General features: G+C 53.1%; 1 protein-coding gene across 1 annotated transcript; it reads left to right on the top strand.

The window, feature by feature from the left end:
• On the top strand, positions 1–12,279 carry TOR3A (torsin family 3 member A). The gene is made up of 6 exons (XM_036271998.1): positions 1–277; positions 1,172–1,285; positions 1,913–2,178; positions 3,575–3,753; positions 10,964–11,088; positions 11,472–12,279. The coding sequence occupies exons 1-6, from the start codon at positions 1–3 to the stop codon at positions 11,720–11,722; spliced, it is 1,212 nt and encodes a 403-aa protein (XP_036127891.1). The 3' UTR covers positions 11,723–12,279.
• The last annotated feature ends 7,223 nt before the right edge of the window (positions 12,280–19,502 follow it).

The following is a 19,502-nucleotide window of genomic DNA, read 5'->3' as shown; positions in this document are numbered from 1 at the left end:
ATGCGCGCGCGGCGCCCCCTCTGCCTCTGGGTCCTGCTGCTGCCGCTCGCGGGCGCGCTGGGGCGCGGCGACCCGGCCGGGCCCGGGGAGGCGGCCGAGGGGCCCCGGGGGGCGGCCGAGGGGCCGGGCTCGGGGCGGGCCTGGCCGCCCTTCCAGGACCTGCGGGAGCCGCTGCGGACGGCCGGCGCCCTCTTCCTGCGGTACTGGGCGCTCTTCCGCTGCCGGGTGTGGCCCGAGACCTGCTCGCTGGACGAGGAGGCCCCCGCCGGGCCCCTGGGTAAGACCTGGGGCGGGACGTGCACGGCCCTGTCCCGGGCTGATCTCAGGACCACCCTGGAGGTGCGCCGCCCAGCCCCCACCCCGATCGCTGGCGGCGCCGCATGGGCCGGGCTCCCCTCTGCGGCTCCGACTCCGGACAGCTCACACCTTGCTGGCTTCGAGTCCCGGTTGGACAAGCCCAAGTCCCTTTTCCTCCTCTTGTGTTGCTTAAGGAGGCGGCGCCTGGGCTGGGAGGCCCGGGCCCGAGTTCTGGTTCCGCTGTGGCACTGACATTGTGTGGCGGGGTGGGCAGGTCACTGTCATGGACCAGAGGCTCTCTGGGGCTTCTTGTGGTTTCTGGTGATAATTCTAGATCCAGTACTGGTTCCGGGCTGCTCACCCTGTCCTGGGGCTCAGAAGGCCTTTCTTTAAATCAAAAGATTTCTAACTTCCAGCAAGTGGCTTTTGTTTCGTTTTTGCCAATTCTGGGTATACTAAAATTGGCATTTGACACAGAATTTAGAGGCCTTTGGGTTTGGTTGTGGTCAGGTTTGGAACCCAGAGCCAGCAGGAAGGATGAGAGCCCCCAGCCCCCGCGGCCTCGGCGACTTCCCGCGGCTGGTCTGGGCTCTGGGCGGCTGCGGGGTGAACTGAGCCTCTGCGAGGGCTGCATCGACAGCAGAGCCATCGCTCCGTGAAGCCAGGGGTGTCCACCCGTGCCCGCTCCTTGGCAGAGCTCGAGGGAGGCCCAGGAAAGGGCAGTGAGGAGTGGCTCCGGGGAGGGCAGAGGACCGGAGGAACTGGAAGAGCCGCCAGGGGCAGGGAGAGCGGGGGAGCAGGGAGACCAGCTTCCTCCTGGCCCCAGGCTCCGATCCTATCTCACTATCTCACGATCTCACTCCTCGGTTTGCAGCCTGGAGCCTTCCCCTGCTGGGCCGCCAGTATCTGGATATCCTGACCACGTGGTTCTGCAGGTTCCAGGAGTGCAGTGACCACGGGGACTGCAGGGTCTCCAACAACTTCACAGGTTGGCCCTTGTGTGCCCCTGAGGGGCTAGGGATCTGTGGGAAGGGGAGCAGTGTGGGGGAAATGGCGAGGGTGCAAGGGACTTGTCATCATCCTGCCCATAGCCGGCACACCCTCCTGTCCCGCCATGGCTCCCAGGAGCCCCTGTCTCCAAACCTGCAGCCTCATGGCTGCCAGCAAGGAAGACCTGGCAGAGGAGGGCACACACTAGCTGTCCTCGACAGGTGTTTGCTGATTGGATTAAAATGAATAAAACCAGGGTATTTCGATGAAATATTTAGGGAGTCCTGAAACTTCCACATGGGAACAACCTCATGGGCATGGGGGACCAGGTTCCTCCTCCAGACCAGACTCTGCCAACCATGCTGGCGGGTCTTCGGGACCTTCAGAAAGGGTGACTCCGTTCTCTCCCTAAGTTCAATAGTGATTTCTCAGATTCTTCAGAAAATAGCCCTTGGATCCCTTCTGCTGCCAGGCCTGCCCACCGGCTCGTTCTGAGGCCAAAGTGAGGCGGCCTCAGCGGTGTTTGGAGGTGCTCACTCTCCACTGTGCTCGCTCGACTGTTGCTGAGCCTGGTGGGGACCGCACCTGTGTGCCCCTCACTGTCGCCTTCTCTTCCCCACTCCAGGCCTGCGGTCAGACCTGAGCGTGCGACTGCATGGCCAGCACCTGGCCCGGGAGCTGGTCCTGACCACAGTGAGGGGCTACTTAGAGCTGCCCCAGCCCAACAAGGCCCTGGCTCTGTCCTTCCACGGCTGGTCCGGCACAGGCAAGAACTTTGTGGCCAGGCTGCTGGCAGAGAACCTGTACCGCGACGGGCTGAAGAGCGACTGTGTCAAGGTGTTCATCACCCTGTTCCACTTTCCTCACCCCAAGTACGTGGACCTGTACAAGGTGAGGCCTGGCAGTGCTGGGCTGGAACGGGGCTGGGACAGCCCAGGGGCAGCCCTCTGCGCTGGGCGCTGGGCCCTGCAGAAGCCGGGGTGTGGGGTGTGGGGGCCGCGGGCCATTTCGTCAGAACCTGTAACCCTCAGAGACATCACTGCGCACAGTCGGGGCCCTGCACGTGTGAAGGAAAGACATGTCCCAGACAGCACTGGTCCCGAGCTCTGCCTGGCCACACACAGCTGAACAGAGGGCCGTGTGGCAGTCCTGCTACAGAAGCAGGGGAGATGTCGCAGAAAGTACAGAGTGGGGGAAGGAAAACCTCCCTCATGATCTCCCCTCTCACGGCAGTTAGCATAGCTGGCATTCTTCTTGCAAGCCTTTCCCCGGGCTGTTTGGCGTCACTGTAATTATAGGGGACAGAAAGCTGCATGTCCAGTGTTTCTGAAGAGGCCTGTCACATCCTACGTGATTTTCTCCAGATCGCTTACATGTGGGGGACTTGGCTGCTCTGCCGCTTTGGATTTCTTCCATAAAAGTAGGCTGGACAATGACCCCAAGCCCGCGGCGGTGGCCTGGCAGACGGCGCCTGTCTGGCTCTGGCTCCAGCGTTCAGAGTGCGACAACCTGGGAGATTGGGCGCGCGCCTCAGGGCGGAGATGTGCTGAGTCACCTGCAGTTTCAAGGTGGCCTTAGAGGGCAGGGTAGGGTGAGCTGTGGAAAGAACCAGCTGGTTCTGACTGTCGCAAAACTGGGTCTCAGATTCCCCGTCATGAAAAGTGACACGTACACTCTCTCAAAGCACATAGGTCTTGTCACACACACTCGGGACTGTCGTCAGAATCCGGAAAGGCTGGAGGCAGTGGGTGTGGGCTCTGCTAAAACACCTGCCCGATCTGGTGAACCCCACAAAGCAGCCTGTGTTCAGCCGAGAGCTATCTTGCTGTGATGGAGAGCCCCCGTTCAGAGTTGGCTCGTCGCATACAGTTCTCCCCGAGTTAGCACAGTGGGTGCTCTGCTCCTAGAAGTTCAAGGTGGCACTGTGGCCACCTCTGGGCACTTGAGCCTGTCTCTACCTGTGACCCCGGGGAGGGTGAGTTGGCTGTTAGTTCTGGGGCTTCTTCCCGGAGAGGAGGGAGCAGGGCCTGGGCCTGTTCCCAAAGGCAGGCAGGCCCTCCCTCTCCTGGGCTGGCTCCATGCTGTTGGCTTTCAAACCTCGGGGTGCAGGAGATTCACATGGGTAGCTAGTTAGAGGCAGCTGCCCCCCCCCCCAGGTTTGAGTTTGGAGTTCCAGGGCAGAACCCAGCCCCCGGGACCCACTGCAGACCCCTGGGAAGTAGCGCCTCCCGGGGCCCCCTGGCTGGCTGCGCCTCCCAGGGCTCCCCAGCAGCTCTGTGTCCTGCAGGAGCAGCTGGCCGACCAGGTGAGGGCGACGCAGGAGCAATGCCGCCAGGCCCTGTTCATCTTCGATGAGGCCGAGAAGCTGCACCCTGGCCTGCTGGAGGCCCTGGGGCCGCACCTGGAACGCCAGGCCCCGCAGGACCACAGGGCTGCGCCCTCGAGGACCATCTTTCTTTTTCTCAGGTAAGGCCTGAGGAAAACGGCTGGGCCAGGGGAGGAAGGACCTCTGTCCGGTGCTGCCTGCACCAGGCCTGGCCGGGGGTGTGTGTGTGGCCGGAGGGGGGGGGATGTGGCTGGGGGTGAGGGCTTCCGAGCTCTCTTGGGCTGCAGACTCTCCCGCAAGGGAAGCCAACGCGACTCCATGGAACCTGGAAGCCTAACCCCTTGGGGTGTCGCAGGGTGGGGGGCCTCAGGTCTCTGGCTCCTGCCCTGATTCTGTCCCCAGGGCACTTCTGAAACCCTCTGATTCCTCCTCGCCACAGTGGCCCCGCCGGCAACGACTCACTCTGAGGACCGGCCTGGGGAACAGCAGCTGGCCTCCCCCGTGGTTCTCAGGATGGGGCTCCCCTCAGACCCCTGTCTGCACATAGCCTCCCCAGCGAGGGACTGCTCACACCTGGAGTCCCCTCTAAGAAGGGCTGTAAGGTGGTGGCTTTGTTTTCATCGAGGTACGGCTGACTTAGAGCAGCAGATGGGCCGTCTGTACCCACGGCCCCTCCTGTGATTGCCGCGCACTGTGCTTCACGTGCTGGTGTCTCTTTCACAAATTGAAGGCAGGACTCTCCACCAGCCAAAGATGACAACTCACTTTATGGAGATATGTACTCCATTATGGTGGTCTGGAGGTCTGCCCATGTCATGAACTGGCCACCACAGGAAGTCTGACATCTGTCGTCGTATGTAGTTACAAAACTTTTTTCTTGTGATGAGAACTTGTGAGATCTCTTAGCAGCTTTCCAATCTGCAATTCCGTAGCATTATTAACTGCAGTCACCATGCTGTATGATACATCCCTGGGGCTTATTTTTATAGCTGGAAACTGGTACTCTCTGGTCCTCCTCACCCATCCTCCCCACCCCCACCCCTCACCTCTGGCAGCCACCAGTCTGGTCTTGGTATCTATGAGCTTGGGTTTGTTTGTTTTAGATTCAACATTTAAGGGACACTATATACTGTTGGTCTCTCTTGGCCTGACCTACTTCCCTTAGTGTGATGCCCTCAAGGCCCATCCATGTTGTGGCAAATGGCAAGAGTTTGGTGGTGGTGGTGGTTTTCTGTGGCTGAAGAGTAGCAATTCCATCGTGTACAGGCCACATTTGACTTATTCATTAGTTCGTCTGTCGATGGAAACAGGTTGTTTCCATATCTCAGCTGTTGTAAATAATGCTGCAATTAACACGGGTGCACATATCTTTTCCAGTTAGTTTTCATTTTCTTAGGATAAATACCCAGAAGTGGAGTTGCTGGATCCTATGGAGGTTCTACTTTTAATGTTTTGAGGCCCCTCCACACTGTTCTCCAGAGTGAGCACACCAGTTTACACCCCTACCCTGCCAAGTGCCCAAGTGTCCCCTCTTCCCCACATCCTCACCAGCATTTGCCTCATCTTTTTGGTAGTAGCCACTGTAGCAGGTGTGAGGTGATGTCTCATCATACATTTCCCTGATGATTAGTGATGTTGTGTGTCTTTTCATGTACCTATTGGCCACTGGTATGTCCTCTTTGGGAAAATATCTATTCAGATCCCCTGCCCATTTTATAATCTGGTTGCTTGGTTCTTTTTGCTATTGAGTTATGAGTTCTCAGTGTATTTTGGATACTAACCCCTGATCAGATAATGTGACTTGCAAGTATTTTCTCCCCTTCAGTAGGTTGCCTTTTCCTTCTATTGATGGTTTCCTTTGTTGTACAGAAGCTTTTCATTTGGACATAGTCCCATTTCCTTTTGCTCATTGTATTTGCTTTTGGTGTCCGATCCAAAAAATCGTCACCAAGGCCAATATTAAGGCGCTTACTATGTTTTCTGCTTGGAGTTTTAGATCTTACGTTCAAGTATTTAATCCATTTCGAGCCCATTTTTGTGTATGGTATAAGATAGTGGTCTAGTTGCCTATTTTTGCATGTGATTACCCAGTTTCCCCAGCACTATTTATTGAAGAGATTGTCTCTTCGCCATTGTTTATTCTTGGTTCCTTTGTCATATATTAATTGACCATATATGCATGGCTTTACTTCTGGGTTCTCTATTCTGTTCCATTTATTTATGTGCCTATTTTTATGCCAATTATCATACTGTTTTGATCACTGTAGCTTTGTAATACAGCTTGAAATCTAGCTCACACACTGGGAGTCCCCTCTTAGAAGGGCATTATGTTTTCAAGTCAGCAAATTAGTTGAAAATCAAATGCAAACTACCCTGGAAAATTCTTAATGTAGACCCAGTGGAAGGTAGTTTCCCACTAAGTCCAACCTAGTGCGTTCTCTCCCCAACCTGGGGAGGTCTTTTTAAAATTCTCAAGTCACAAGAGGAAGTCACTGGCTGGAAAGTGGGGATAATGTGCTGAGTGAAGAGTGTTCCATGGCTCCCGGTTTGCACCCCCCCAGGCAGGACCCTTCCTGCCAGGCTCTGGGATTGGCTGTGCACTAAGCAGACCTAGAGATCAACTTGTCCAGACCTCTTATTTTATGGAGGCTCCAACTGGGAATGTGCTGCCCAAGGTCTGTTCAAGTCAAGTCTGGGTCCCTCTTGCCCCAACTTTTTAAATTAAGTATGTTGGGATGACATTGGTTAATAGGATCATATAGGTTTCGGGTGTGGGTTTCTGTGTTAGAAGATCTGTATATTGCATTGTGTGCTCACCACCCAAAGTCATGTCACCTGTCACCACACGAGGCCCCGTTCACCTCCTTCTCTCTGGCAACCACCACACTGCTGTGTGTGCCCATGAGTTTCAGGTTTATATCCCACGTGAGTGGAATCATGGTTCTTAGCTTCTTCCTCCCGATTTGTTTCACTTCCTGTTGGCCCAGCTTGAATGCTTCACAAGCAGCTTCTTGCACTGAGAGTGGAAGGCAGACCAGCTGTCCCCTCCCCCAGCTTAGGGAACACTCTGTGAGGATGGAGAAATAGGGTCTGGTTTTCCTTCCAGGATTGGCGAGTGGGAAGGATGAGCTGTGAGGGGCAGATCCTGTTTCATGTGGACCCACAAGATGAGAGGCCACTGGTTTAAACTGTGAGATTTTGGTGCAGGGAAGTCAAGTCCTTCCCGGTCTGTAAGCGAAGGCCGTGGGGCTCCGGCTCCAGGGGCACGGGGCAGGGAGGCCGGCTCCAGGGGCACGGGGCAGGGAGGCCGGCTCCAGGGGCACGGGGCAGGGAGGCCGGCTCCGGGGCACGGGGCAGGGAGGCCGTGGGACTCCGGCTCCGGGGCACGGGGCAGGGAGGCCGAGGGGCTCCGGCTCGGGGGCACGGGGCAGGGAGGCCGAGGGGCTCCGGCTCGGGGGCACGGGGCAGGGAGGCCGAGGGGCTCCGGCTCGGGGGCACGGGGCAGGGAGGACGTCCCAAGGTGGTTTGAGAGAGAAGCAGAGAGCGTCTGTGTGACCGGCCACCTTCGGAGGTGGCCTGGAGGCACACAGCTCCTGGTTGCAGTGAATTAGGTGGAGGCCCCAAAGGCAAGGGCGGCCGAGGAAGGCGTCACCGTATCCTCAGCCCTGCCAGGCAGTGGGAGTCCAGGGGGCCCTCTGAACTGCTGCGCACTGACTGGAGGGGAGCCTGGTGACCAGCCCACTCGGCATTCTTTCACTTCTGCAGAAATGCCCTTAGTGCGCAGCTTCTCCTCCCGTCCCCGAGGCTGACACTGACCCTTCCCCCACATGGGCCTGGGCCAGTCCTCAGCACTGGTGCCAGGGTTCCCTAATGTGACCAGGTGACCCTGCTCTAGCTCGAGACAAAGTTTGCCTTTGAAACATTTCAGTCTCAACACCCTGCTGTAGCTCTGCCCTTTGCCCCAGTGACCCAGACTCTGTGCACTGTCCGAGGTCACCACTTGGGCCGCGAATGGAGGAGGCAGGCTGGGAGAAGCCACCCTGGGGGCCTTGCACCCCAGGATGGCGAGTGCAAGCTGGCTGTCGGGGAGGGGGTGCAGGGCCCACCACCCCAGGGCCAGTGCCATCCCCACCCTTTAAACCTTGACGATTTTCAGTTATTTAGTGATGGGTGGCAAAGACAATGTATTTGAATATGTTAAAGAACAAAAATCCAATTGAATACATTTGATGACCTCATTGACTTTATTGAGCAATTCCTGAACCAGGCAGCATCTCATCTGATAAATAGAAGTGTGTTTTCAGGCAGAAACTAGACTGGGCGTGGGAGTTACTGGCAAAGAAAGGACTGAGCGGCAGGACTAGCTTCCTTTGCTAGGGGAGGGGCCTGTGTGACTTGCCCTCCCTGGGACCGACCAGGACGCCCGAGGCTGCGCTCCTGAAGGCTGAGCCGGCGGCCAGGTCGGGAACCAAGTCCAGCTCCGTGCCGAGGGCTCTCAGCAGTGACGCTGTGGTTTTCTAACAAGTTTCTGGGCTTGATTTCTGTAACGAGTGGTAGGGATTCTGGTGTCTGAAAGAAAATCACTAGTTTCATCCTGAAAGCTTTCCTAAACCTGCTGCGGGGAAGGTGCTGGGGTCTGCGGGCCTGCCCGGTGCGGCGGCAGCTGAAGCGCGCAGTGTGAGGGGAGCTGGAGCGCCCAGCTCAGTCTCCATCGGGGCCAGGAAACTGCTTTCACCCCTTTCCACCGCGTGGAGGCTCCGGGTGGCCACAGGCAGGACAGGGCCACAGGCTCCGGAGGGCAAAGCGACGCCCTCTTCTCACTGAGGCTGTAAAATGGAGACAGACATTAGTGGCTGTTCTCTCTGGGCTGTTGTCAGGGAAAGAGGAGAAAGATTGCATACCCCAGGGCGTGGAAACGCCCTAGAAATGCCTGTATGTTGCGTGACCCTGGAACCCGAGGAGGGAGGAAATCTTCTCTGTCCAGTCCAAGTCTCTGACTTTCCAAATAAGGAAAACAGATTAATGCCTGAGTCAGGTTTCTATCTGTTCTGGAGAGACAGCAGGTCAGGTGTGGCAGTCGCTCCGGGAAGGCCTCTGGGCAGCGAGATTACTTATCATCCTATCCCCGAGCCTGGGGAGAGGGCCAGTCTCCAGAGATGATTTCTGCCCCGCTGACCTCCCGGTCAACAGGTAACCTCTGCCAAAGGCTGGCGCCGACAGTCCCCAAGGGCGAGGGGATGAACAGACGGCCCAGGTTCCGTGGTGGTGGGGAGAGAATACCTGTAACATGAAAGGAGAGATGTTGGCTGTGGGGCAAAACAAGGGAAGTGGAGACAAAGGTACAGAGATGTCTGCTCACTTAAGAAACATTTACTGCCCTGGCCGGTTTTGCTCAGTGGTTAGAGCGGCAGTTCTCAACCTGTGGGTGGTGACCCCTTGGGGGGTCGAATGACCCTTTCACAGGGGTTGCCTAAGACCATCGGAAAACACATACTTCGGATGGCGATTCGTAACAGTAGCAAAATTACAGTTATGAAGTAGGTAAAAGTAACTTTATGGTTGGGAGTCACCACAACATGAGGAACTGTATTAAAGGGTCATGGCATTAGGAACGTTGAGAACCAAGGATTAGAGTGTCGACCCGTGGACCAATGAGTCAAGGGTTCGATTCCGGTTGAGGGCACGGACCTTGATTTCGGTTCCTCCCCATCCAGGTCGTGCCGGAGGCAACCGGTCGATGTGGCGCATGCTCTGCCCCCCTCCCACTCTATCTAATGATAAATGGAAAAATATCTTCAGGTGAGGAATTTAAAAAAAGACATTTACTGACCACCGGCTATGTGCTAAGCACTGGAGTCCATGCTCCTGGCCCCGCCGTGCCCTGGATGCCAGCCCTCCAGCCTGTGTAAACCTGGGGCATAAGGATGGGGCAATCCAGGAGCAGGTCTGACCTCAGCTGGTACTTGTGCAGAGTGACCTCCCTGGCCGGCCTTGGGGGGAGAGGGGCAGCTGGCAGTGTCACTGGCTGGACGGGGCAGTCCCAGAGCCACTCAGCTTCTCTGTGCCCTGGAGCCTGGCACACAGGATGCAGTCAAACTATCAGACACTTGGGTAACGTCCCTGAGAGCGTCAGAGAGGCGGGGAGGAGGCAGCACGGCCCATTCCAGGCCCCGCCGCCTCCCCCCCCCAGTGTCCCTGTTGGTGGCACTAAGATTTCTTCTCGCCCCTCATCTCTCTAACCCAGTCCTCTCCTGTGCTTCAGACCCAAAGCCCTAGTTGCCTAATGATGTCACAACCCCTAGAGAAATCACAGCACAGTAAGTCCAAGCTTCCGTCTCCACCCACCTGTGCCCCACTTGTGAGGGGCAGCTCATGGCAAACACGTGCTCTGTGATGAAGTCCTCCCCCCACAGCCGTCCGCCACGGCCCGTCACCTGTGACACCTACCTGATTTGTTTTTTAAACCCTCATCTGAGGATAGGTATGTATTTTAGAGAGAGGGAAGGAGAAACATCTGTTGTTCCCATACGTGCCTCAACCGGGAACTGAACCCATGACCTCTTGGTGTATGGGATGACGCTCCAACAAACCGAGACACCAGGGCAGGGCCTAAACTGATTCTTAAACCCTTCTCTCCCTCCCCTCTCTAGACGGGGACTATTACGAAGCTCCCTCACTAGCTTTCTGCAACCATCCCCTGCCTCTCCAGTCCCACCTCTGTGACCTAGAACGATATTCTCAGGAAGTAAAACGACCGGGTCACTCCACCACCTACACTTCCAAGTCTGAAACCTGTTCTCCATGGCCATAAGCTAAAATCCACATGCCCCAGACAAAGGCCTCATACCGGCCGCGGCCCACCCTTCATGGCTGCACGCCAGCCCCTCCAGGCAGCCTCGAGCACATCTGCCTGCCCCATCCCCCTCTGACGGCTTCTCCCTGGGCCTGGGCCGCCCCGGGTCTCATCCACGTGGAAGTCCACGGAAAGATGTGCGCTGGGCTCCCTGCACCCAGCAGTCTCAGCGTGTGTCAAAGGGAGACTGGGTGGCCAAGTAGGACAATGTTTTCTGCGTAGACCTTGTGTTGTGACAAGATCTGGGGGAGGGGAGACTCTGTCAGTGTCAGGTTTGAAACCTAAACATGACATCTGTTGCTGGCCAGTGTGACTCAGTGGATCAAGTGTCACCCCAGGAACTGAGAGGTCAGGGCTTATACCTGGGTTGCAGACTTGATCCCCAGTGGGGCGTGCAGGAGGCAGCCGATCCATGTTTCTCTCTCTAAAAAATTCAAAAACATATAGAAAAAAATAAAAAGAAAAGAAATCTGTTAACAAGCTCTTGTCTCTTTCAGTAACCTCGGAGGCAATGCCATCAACGAGGTGGTCCTGGGCCTGCTCCAGGCCGGGTGGTCCCGGGAAGAAATCGCGAAGGAACACTTGGAGGCCCGCCTCCAGGCCGAGATTGTGGCGTCCACAGGTAACTGACTCCCAGCCACAGAAAGTAAGCCGTAGGGTTAGAATGTGCTTTTGAGGTGGACAGGGACCAAATGACCTGTCATCAACTTCAGGGAAGCACAAGAAAAGGGCCAAGATAGCTGCATTCCTTTTCTGAAAATGCTTTGAAAAGGGCAGACTGCCCCAGGCCTGGAGACAGCAGCAGGCCATGTGGCCTGCAAGCCCGTGGCCCTAGGGCAAGGCCTCCAGTCAGAGGGAGGGCGGCTTTCCCTGCGGCCACTGACCCGACCAGCCGGCCGGCCCCTCCCCACTCCCGTGCCCCCCCGCACCAGGCCTGGCACTGACGGCAGACCCTGCCCAGGCTGGGGGCTCAGACCCCCACGAAACTTTTGGTCTTCATTTCAGACAGTGGCTTTGGCCACAGCCGCCTTGTGAAAGAAAAGCTGATTGACTCCTTCGTCCCCTTCCTGCCGCTGGAGTCCCGCCACGTGAGGCTGTGCGCCCGCGACGCTTTCCTGAGCCAGGGGCTCCCGTACACGCAGGAGGCGCTGGACGAGATCGCCAAGATGATGGTGTATGTCCCCAAGGAGGAGCAACTCTTCTCTTCTCAGGGGTGCAAATCTGTGTCCCAGAGGATCAACTACTTCCTGCCTTGAGAGCAGGATGCCACTGCCTGCCTCGCACCAGCAGGACCTGGGGTCGGCCGCGCTCGCTCCCTCTCACACCCTGTTTACCAGGAAGGCCTTAACTCAGAAGCCAGAGCCAATTTAAAATCACTTGGTGCCTTCGAAAGCCACACGGGAAAGAAACACATCCCCCGACTGCTTGGCATCTCAGCTCTTGCCTGGACTGGGGTGTGGGGCCTGAGGCTGCAGGGCCCCCGTGACGGGAAGGGGACAGGGAAGGGGACAGGAGTTCTGCTTACCGGCAGGCGGGTGGGCTGGCTTTCAGGTTGTCATCCCCAGAGGGAAGCTGTGCAGCTAGTATCTGTGAGCAGATCGGGAAGAGCCTCGGGCTGAAAACAAGGTACACAGAAGAATTAAACATGTTTTTAAAGTTAGGGCCTGACATCCCTGTGCCACATGTAAATATTAAAGTTTTTATTTTTCTAAACCCTTCAGCCTCCTTTCTTAATGACCTAGTAATCCTGTTCCCTCAGCAAAACTCCAAATGCAGATGAGGCTGCGGGGCTGGGCACGTGGGCACTGGGCACTCCCCCAGCTGACGGACAGGACAGGACAGTCACGGGCTGGGCCTTTCTGCCTCACACTGAAGACCCTCCCACAGCACACTGCTCGTGTGTGGACACGTCCTTCCCGTGTTCCTGGCCCCTTATGCACACGTGCACTGTGCTCCAGCCACTCAGGAGGTGCTCACGTGCTTCTTCCCCTCACAATTCTGAATTACACACAGGCTGTACCTGTCATCGCCTCCAATGTCCCGATTTAAAGCCCTCTGAGCCCAGGTGAAGTGCACACTTCTGTGTCCCCCATGGGACACTTCACAGCGCTCACTCAAACAGCCGCCTCGGCGAGGGAGCCCCGTCAACGGACCGGCGCCCTCCTGTCAGGCCAGAGTGTCTTGGGGGGAAGGCGGCAGGCGCCTGATCCTACTCCGTACCCAGCTCTAAGACACGTTTTAAGAGGCACCTTCCCAGAGTCACAGACCGTCAGCATCTGTTCAGCACTGGCCAGCACGTCTGATGTCACCAACACAGGTCCAACCCTCTCCCAGCCTGGGGAACCAAGGTGAACAGGGGACATGGTTCCAAGCACTTCTCTGGGGCTGGGTGCCCCGGCTCAGCCGCTACCATGTGCAGCGACAGGAAAGCTATGACCCTGTCTGACTTTGGTTCCACTTCTGTACAAGGGAGCACAACTGTACTTACCTCACAGGGCTTCTGTAGGATTAACTCAGTTCATCTCGATCCAGTGTTCACGTAACAGAACAACAGAAACTCTTGGAAACTGAGGTCAGTTTTGACACCATACTCCAAGGCAAGGCTGGGCCTTCCCCTCCGTTCCAGTTCCTCGAACCCTGGTTAAGAGACAACACCTGGAACTCACCATGTGCCGTGCCCTGTGCTAGGCACTGGAGAGCCACATCCTGTGTGATCTTGAACACTGACATCGGTCCCACGCCCATCACCCTTTAATAAATGAGGGAACGGGGCTCCAAGAGGTGAATTACCAGGCAAAGTATGAAGCGCTGGTCAGGAGAGGGGGTTCGCCCCAGGCAGCCTGACTCCAAGCTCCTGTGTCTGATGACCTTCTAAAACACTTTCCAGATTTCCTCTGCAGAGAGAGAACACTTCCTCAGCACAGGCCGCAGCCTCGTGTGGAGAACGTCACAGTGATACAAAGGGCACAAGAATACAACAGGTGTCTTACCTAAAGACGGCAACAAGACTCACCTGAACTAAACCAAAACAGGTGGGAGAAACGGAGGGCAGGTGGCTGAGGGGGTTACAAGCTGATGTTTACCAGCCCCTCGAACGACCTCACGGGCACACTTGAGTGCATCCTGCTCACACCTGATGAAAACCACTCTAAGGCAATGACTCATTATTAAAAACACTTGAAGACCAAGTCAAACAAGAATAGAATGTTCCCTGTGAGGTTTTGTACTTCCTCTTTCAATGCTACTTTGGCTCCAAACATTTTTGGAACTTACTTGCAATTGTCCTCAAAATGGACTCGGAGAGAATTAAGTCTCTTTCTACAGCCACCTCACATTGGACGGACGGACGGACGGACAGACAGACACACAGACACACACATGCATAATTACTTACCTTATGTACCAGCTGGGCTGCAGATGATGCCTTTGGTCATTTCCAAAAACATGATCCATCCAAGGGTGAGCATCCACCCCTACAGAGGACATTCTAAAGAACGTACTGGAGGGATGACTGCTAACATCAGCTTCCCCACCTTAGACATCTACTCCACACAGAGACAGAGCCTGCTCAGATTCTGTCAGAACCATGGGAGAAACACTCCAATCAAAAGAGCCTACTTTGCCAATAAAATATTGCAACCTTTATTTAAAATACAACACAAGTTGGCAAGCCTTGTGAGACAACAGGCGGACAGCATTCCCCTTTCAAGGGCCTCATTTATTTACATCAAGTTTAACACTGTTAGCAGTTCACAGTCAGACAACAGGGTGAGAGAATTAAATTAGAAAAACAAAACACCTGAAAATATATTACACTAACAAGAACAAATACCTGACAACACTGGCAGTGTGACCCATGACTGACATGTTTTCAGTTAAACCCCACGTTGTCTCATCCCCTTAGCAACGCGCAGTGCCAGGCCCTCAGACCTCACCCTCTGCGCACCCACCACACACACACCTGCAGAGCATGACCTTTGGTATAAACGTTAAACAAGTTTTAAAGAATCTGAAGCATATGTTTTAAGACAAAATTCTGTCAACCAGCACAAAATATTCACACTTATTTTGCCAAGCGAACAGAGCTGGGTTCTCCAGCGATGGTCAGAGGCGGACTGCAGAGGAGAGGTGTTGAGCACAGACCCACACCCCAGGCGGCCTGTGCACGGCTAACAGCCAACCAGGCATGGCTTGCACTCGCCAGAGGGCCCTCTGCGGAGTCCGCTTGCACCCCCTCCCCCAGTGAGTGCAGCACCAGTGTCTGCCTGTTCCCGCTAACAGACCCAGGATGTGAGGGAGTTCAAACATGCACCCTAAGGAACGTAAGGTGAGTACCACATTGTCCTTTCTAGCTTCTAAATATTAATTTCTCTGAAGGACAGTCAGCCTAACCAAAGTGATTTCTCCAGATCTCAGAAAATTGCTTTCATAACAGAGTTCCAAAAACAGTAGCCACTGTGAAAAATAGCTCGTCAAAATGGAGGCAGGTGGGCACACCCGGCCATCAGCTCCCAGAAACATCTGTGCCTCTCGGCATTCCGGCCACTCGCAACGCTGCTAAGGTCCTTCTGGACGGTGCAGAATACCGGCTGGGATGCAACACCGATGACCCTGAAGCAACGCCACACCCTGCAATAGCTTCCGAATCAAGAGTACATTTATTTGGCATACCTGTATTACTGTTACAATTGCTGAAATGAACTGTCCTCATTTATGAATATTTTATTAACCAGAAGTCCCATTCTCCAACTAAAGTTTATGGTGCTTAAACCCATGATTTAAAATGATCTTAAGGCTCAGAAGCAAATCTAAACAAGTTCCAACCTTACAAACTCTATTTCCTTTCTTTAAGCCTAGCATTTGACAGTTTGTTTCCACCATGTCCCAGAAGAGTTAACTAGAAATGCTCCAAGACCGAGTCGTGTGTGCAGCTCGGAAGTTTGCAGGGACAGGAGGCCCCAGAAACGTGCTGCTCCAGCACAGTGATGAAGAGAACAGACACAACACGGGGCACAGGTGCGGCTGAGGACTTCCCGGAGCCACCCTTTCCGCAGAGGCTGCAGGAGTGAAGATCTGCTCACACCCCATCTGACCGCGGGCTGACTGAATACTGCGTGCAGGCTGCTCAGCAGTGAGGAGGTTAAAGGATACAGTTTTTCTAGGAGAGGTAAACAATGTCAAATTTATAATTGTACATAGGAGCAAAGTGAGGGCACCTGGAGGGAGGGGCGGCTCCAGTCAGAGCGCCCTTCCCCGCTCCCCAAGCAGGATGGAGAGAAGCGCAGTGGTCTGCCAGGTCAGCGCTCCCTCTGGGGAGAAATTCCAAGTGGGACTCTCCTGACTAGGGCTCTGAGCCGCTGCTACCCAGCACATTCATTTCTACTGGTTCTAGTTCAATAACGCTGCAACATCAACCTGGCTGACAAGTCTTTTCCTCAGCAAACACATGAAACCCATCCCTGAAGGCACCATCCTCTAGGACTGATCTCCACTATTCCCAAGTCAGCCAAGAAGCAAGAGGACCTGCCCAGCCCCCCTCCCCTGGGGAGAAGCATGGGATCTTCTCCCGAGTATCACAGGATGACACCTTCCCCACCTTCCTGTCCTTTGGATCTAGGGCATTGACTGCACACACTTGATCTCAGAGAGAACATAGACGTTAGGTGGAGGGCATGAAAAGCAGCAGAACCAGAGCAGACACTCATCTCTTCGACACTGCAGCAAACTCCACAGAAGACAGCCTGGAGCTAAGACAGTCACTGAGGTGGATGCTCTGGAGCAGGGTGCTGCCCACGGCACAGCCTGAAACCTGCCATGCGCCCCAGTGATACAGGAGGATGGGGCAGGCAGCGGAGGCCCCGTGGGAACAGAGAGGTAACGGGAATTGTTACTCCAGGCACTATTGGCCTGCCCAAAACAGCAAGCCTTATATTAGATATCTTTTAAGTCTGGGAGTTGGAAAACTCAAACTCTATCCCAAAGACATAAACATCCTGCTAACAGTGGGGCACGCTTCAGAACCAGCCCAGCGCCTTCTTCTGTGACCAGGTTGTGGCCGGCAGCAACTTCCCTGGGTTGTCAGGTGCCCGTGGGGCTGGCCTCTCCCCTTCTCTCCTGCTCCCACAGGTCTCACACTGAATCAGGCATTTACAAAAGAACTGAGCTACGGGCTTTTCAGAAGCTAAGACAGAACTGGAATCTATTAATAAATACATCAGAAAAAACTTAGGGCTAGAGACCCACCTACATAAAGAGGACTGGTCACAGATGCTTAGGGCAGAAAGCTCGGCCCAAAATTAATGCAAGAAGACGATGAAACCCAAAAGGCATCTAGAACAAAACTACAGACAACCCGTCAGCCCAATATGAACTCCCGCAGGAGCAGAGCCTGACAGCAGCGATGAATCAGTAACGGACATGGAAGGGAACAGATGTCAGAATACAGTGCAGTTGTCACTCAAAGTGGCCACTAATGCAGTTTCCTCTTGGGCATTTTATAATCTAACAGGTGAGTTATGTTAAGCTACTCTTCTTAGAAAAAACAAACAAACGTGGATGATGAATGTCCAGCTCATTTATAACTGATAGGAAATCCTAAAAGTAATTTCCAAAACACTGTGTACAACTGTCTAACCTCTTCTCGCCCCCACATCCCTGCCCTGCAAAAATAAAACAAAAAACCCCACGCAAGACACAGGTTAAAAAAGACACTGTCAACATCAACAGGTGATGCGTCGGCTCCCACCACATTCAGGAGGCTAACCGACTGAACGTGTAGTGGACACATGTTCAAAACTAACAGGGCCTTGTTGCGGAGCCGAGGCCTGGAGGAGCTCCCCTGACTGCAGTGAGTGCCATTGCTACTTTTAATGATTCTAATTGAACCAGAATGTTGGTCCCTAGTTTTCTGAAGTCATTCAGCACTGAGCTACAATTTTAGTAAAACATTTACTATACCTGAACATATTCTTTTAGCAGTTTCATATTTATAAATGTCATAAATTACAGAGGTGACTTTACATATCTGCATTTTCAGGTCCCCCACAGGTAAAAGCCTGTAACTCAATCAGCATCTAACCAACTGCTTTAACTTTTAATAGACATTAATAATACAACCTTGTAAGTTAGTTATATTACATTTGATACTTTTTTCTCAAAGTGCTTTCATATACATTATTTCAGTCATTAAAATGGCACAGAGTAAAGTTGTTTGCTTTTTTTTAAGAAAAAGGAATGTAGGACTAGGCTTTCTAAAACTTAAGTTGGTATTTCTTTATTACAAAGTGCAGATTGCTGTGCTGCTGAGGTCTGTCCCAAAGAATGACTCCACACAACTTTTTAAATCGCTGACTTCTGTCGAATGCCTGCTTTGCTAGTGTGGCCATCACTCAGCATTTAAGCCCCTTCGGGTCGGAGTGCTGGAGCGTGTGCTTCAGGTGTGCACGCGGTGCAGACTGATTGTCTATCTGAGCCACTTTGTTTGCAGCATCTCAAAGCAGCAGGAGCGGCGAGGGACCCCACAACCAGAAAGCCGAGAGATCGGAACTCTAGCCTTGACTCTGCCACTAATTAACTGCTCTGAGATCATGGGCAAGTAACTTAACTATCCTTTCTTCCAATTTCTTAAGCTGTCAAGAAAAAGGATGATAGTGCTCTGATCAACGCATCAGGTTTTCTTTGTGTGTGTTTTTAAACTGCAGGGGATTTTGTTGCACATCCCTGGCTAAGATTCTCTGGACTAAGTTTATTAAAGTAATAGCAGTAGTTAACATTTACGGAGTGCTCACTAATGCCAGGCACTGAAGCCAAGTATCTTACATATATTATCACTTAATCCTTATGACAACCCGAGGTAGTTACTATTATTATCCCTGTTTTCCAGTGAGGAAACTAAGGCTCAGGAAGATTAAATGACTTGCTTTCTAGTGTGACCTCTTCATCATTATCTACATTGTATCCTCAACTCAAAAGCTCCATAACTTTAGTTCAATAAATATGGGTTATGTCTTAGCAGAGTCAGCATATTTTATTAACTGGGCACTATTTTATTAGCCAACTTTCCAATATATTATAAGAAAATTCTAATTAAAAATCCAAAATGCAACTGGGGCAAGGAATCCACTATAAAGACCTCAATGTACAGAGGTCATCTGGAAAAACACTGAGGAATTTCTTAGGGCCAAATTTTTTTAAGGCTACATTTCTGAAAATTATGATGGAATTCTGTAGGAAAATATATACATTTTAATTTTACACAAAGCCCTTTAAGAAAATACTTCATGTAAAGCACAATGAAGATGTATTCTACACAAAATACTGCATTTTAAGGTAGGAAGATCTAAACTGAAACTGACTCTCTGCACACGAAGGGCTCGGCTGCGGAGCCCAAAGCCGTGTGCACACGTATACTCACACATCTCCACTCTAGGGAGTTCTCACCGTTTGGAGGAGTCTGTTTGCTCCTGCTCTCAGCTTTGCTTTTAAACCAGATAGAATTAAACTACATTTTTAGTTTCTAAAAGCAGTTTTCTCTGCTTTGAATTCAAACTTTTAAATTTCCATAAAGTTATTTTTAAACTCTGGTCCTTTTCAAGTAGAAAAAGGAAAAACCTAAATCACACTTTATAAGTTGGCAGTGCCCCTTTAACCTTAGCCCTGAGCTCTGCCCCTGTAGCTCCACAGTTCAAGCATCATGTGGACGGGTGCTGCAAGAGTCGATCTGCTGTGGACAGATGGAGAAGCTCAATGCACGAACTCACTGAGCACCTACTACAGGCAAGACAGAGCCAGGTGCCGCCCCTGAGTAAGACACAGCCCCCAACCTCAAGATATTCTCGGGTGAGAATACCGTACTGGGGAGCTTAAATACACTCAGTAGTGTTCCTCCAAGGCTTATTTTCAGAGCTCTCAAGGAAAGATCCCTTGTTTAGGAAGAAAAAAAATCCCCTGAAAAACAATTATAATCCCTCAACTTGCATCCCACAATGACAGGGATAAACTTAAAAAGCAGCATAAAATATTCTAAAGTTTTAGCTT

Source organism: Molossus molossus, unplaced genomic scaffold (genome assembly GCF_014108415.1).
Source record: "Molossus molossus isolate mMolMol1 unplaced genomic scaffold, mMolMol1.p scaffold_m16_p_20, whole genome shotgun sequence".
NCBI classification, from domain to species: Eukaryota; Metazoa; Chordata; class Mammalia; order Chiroptera; family Molossidae; genus Molossus; species Molossus molossus.
This window is presented reverse-complemented; position numbering and strand designations above follow the sequence as displayed.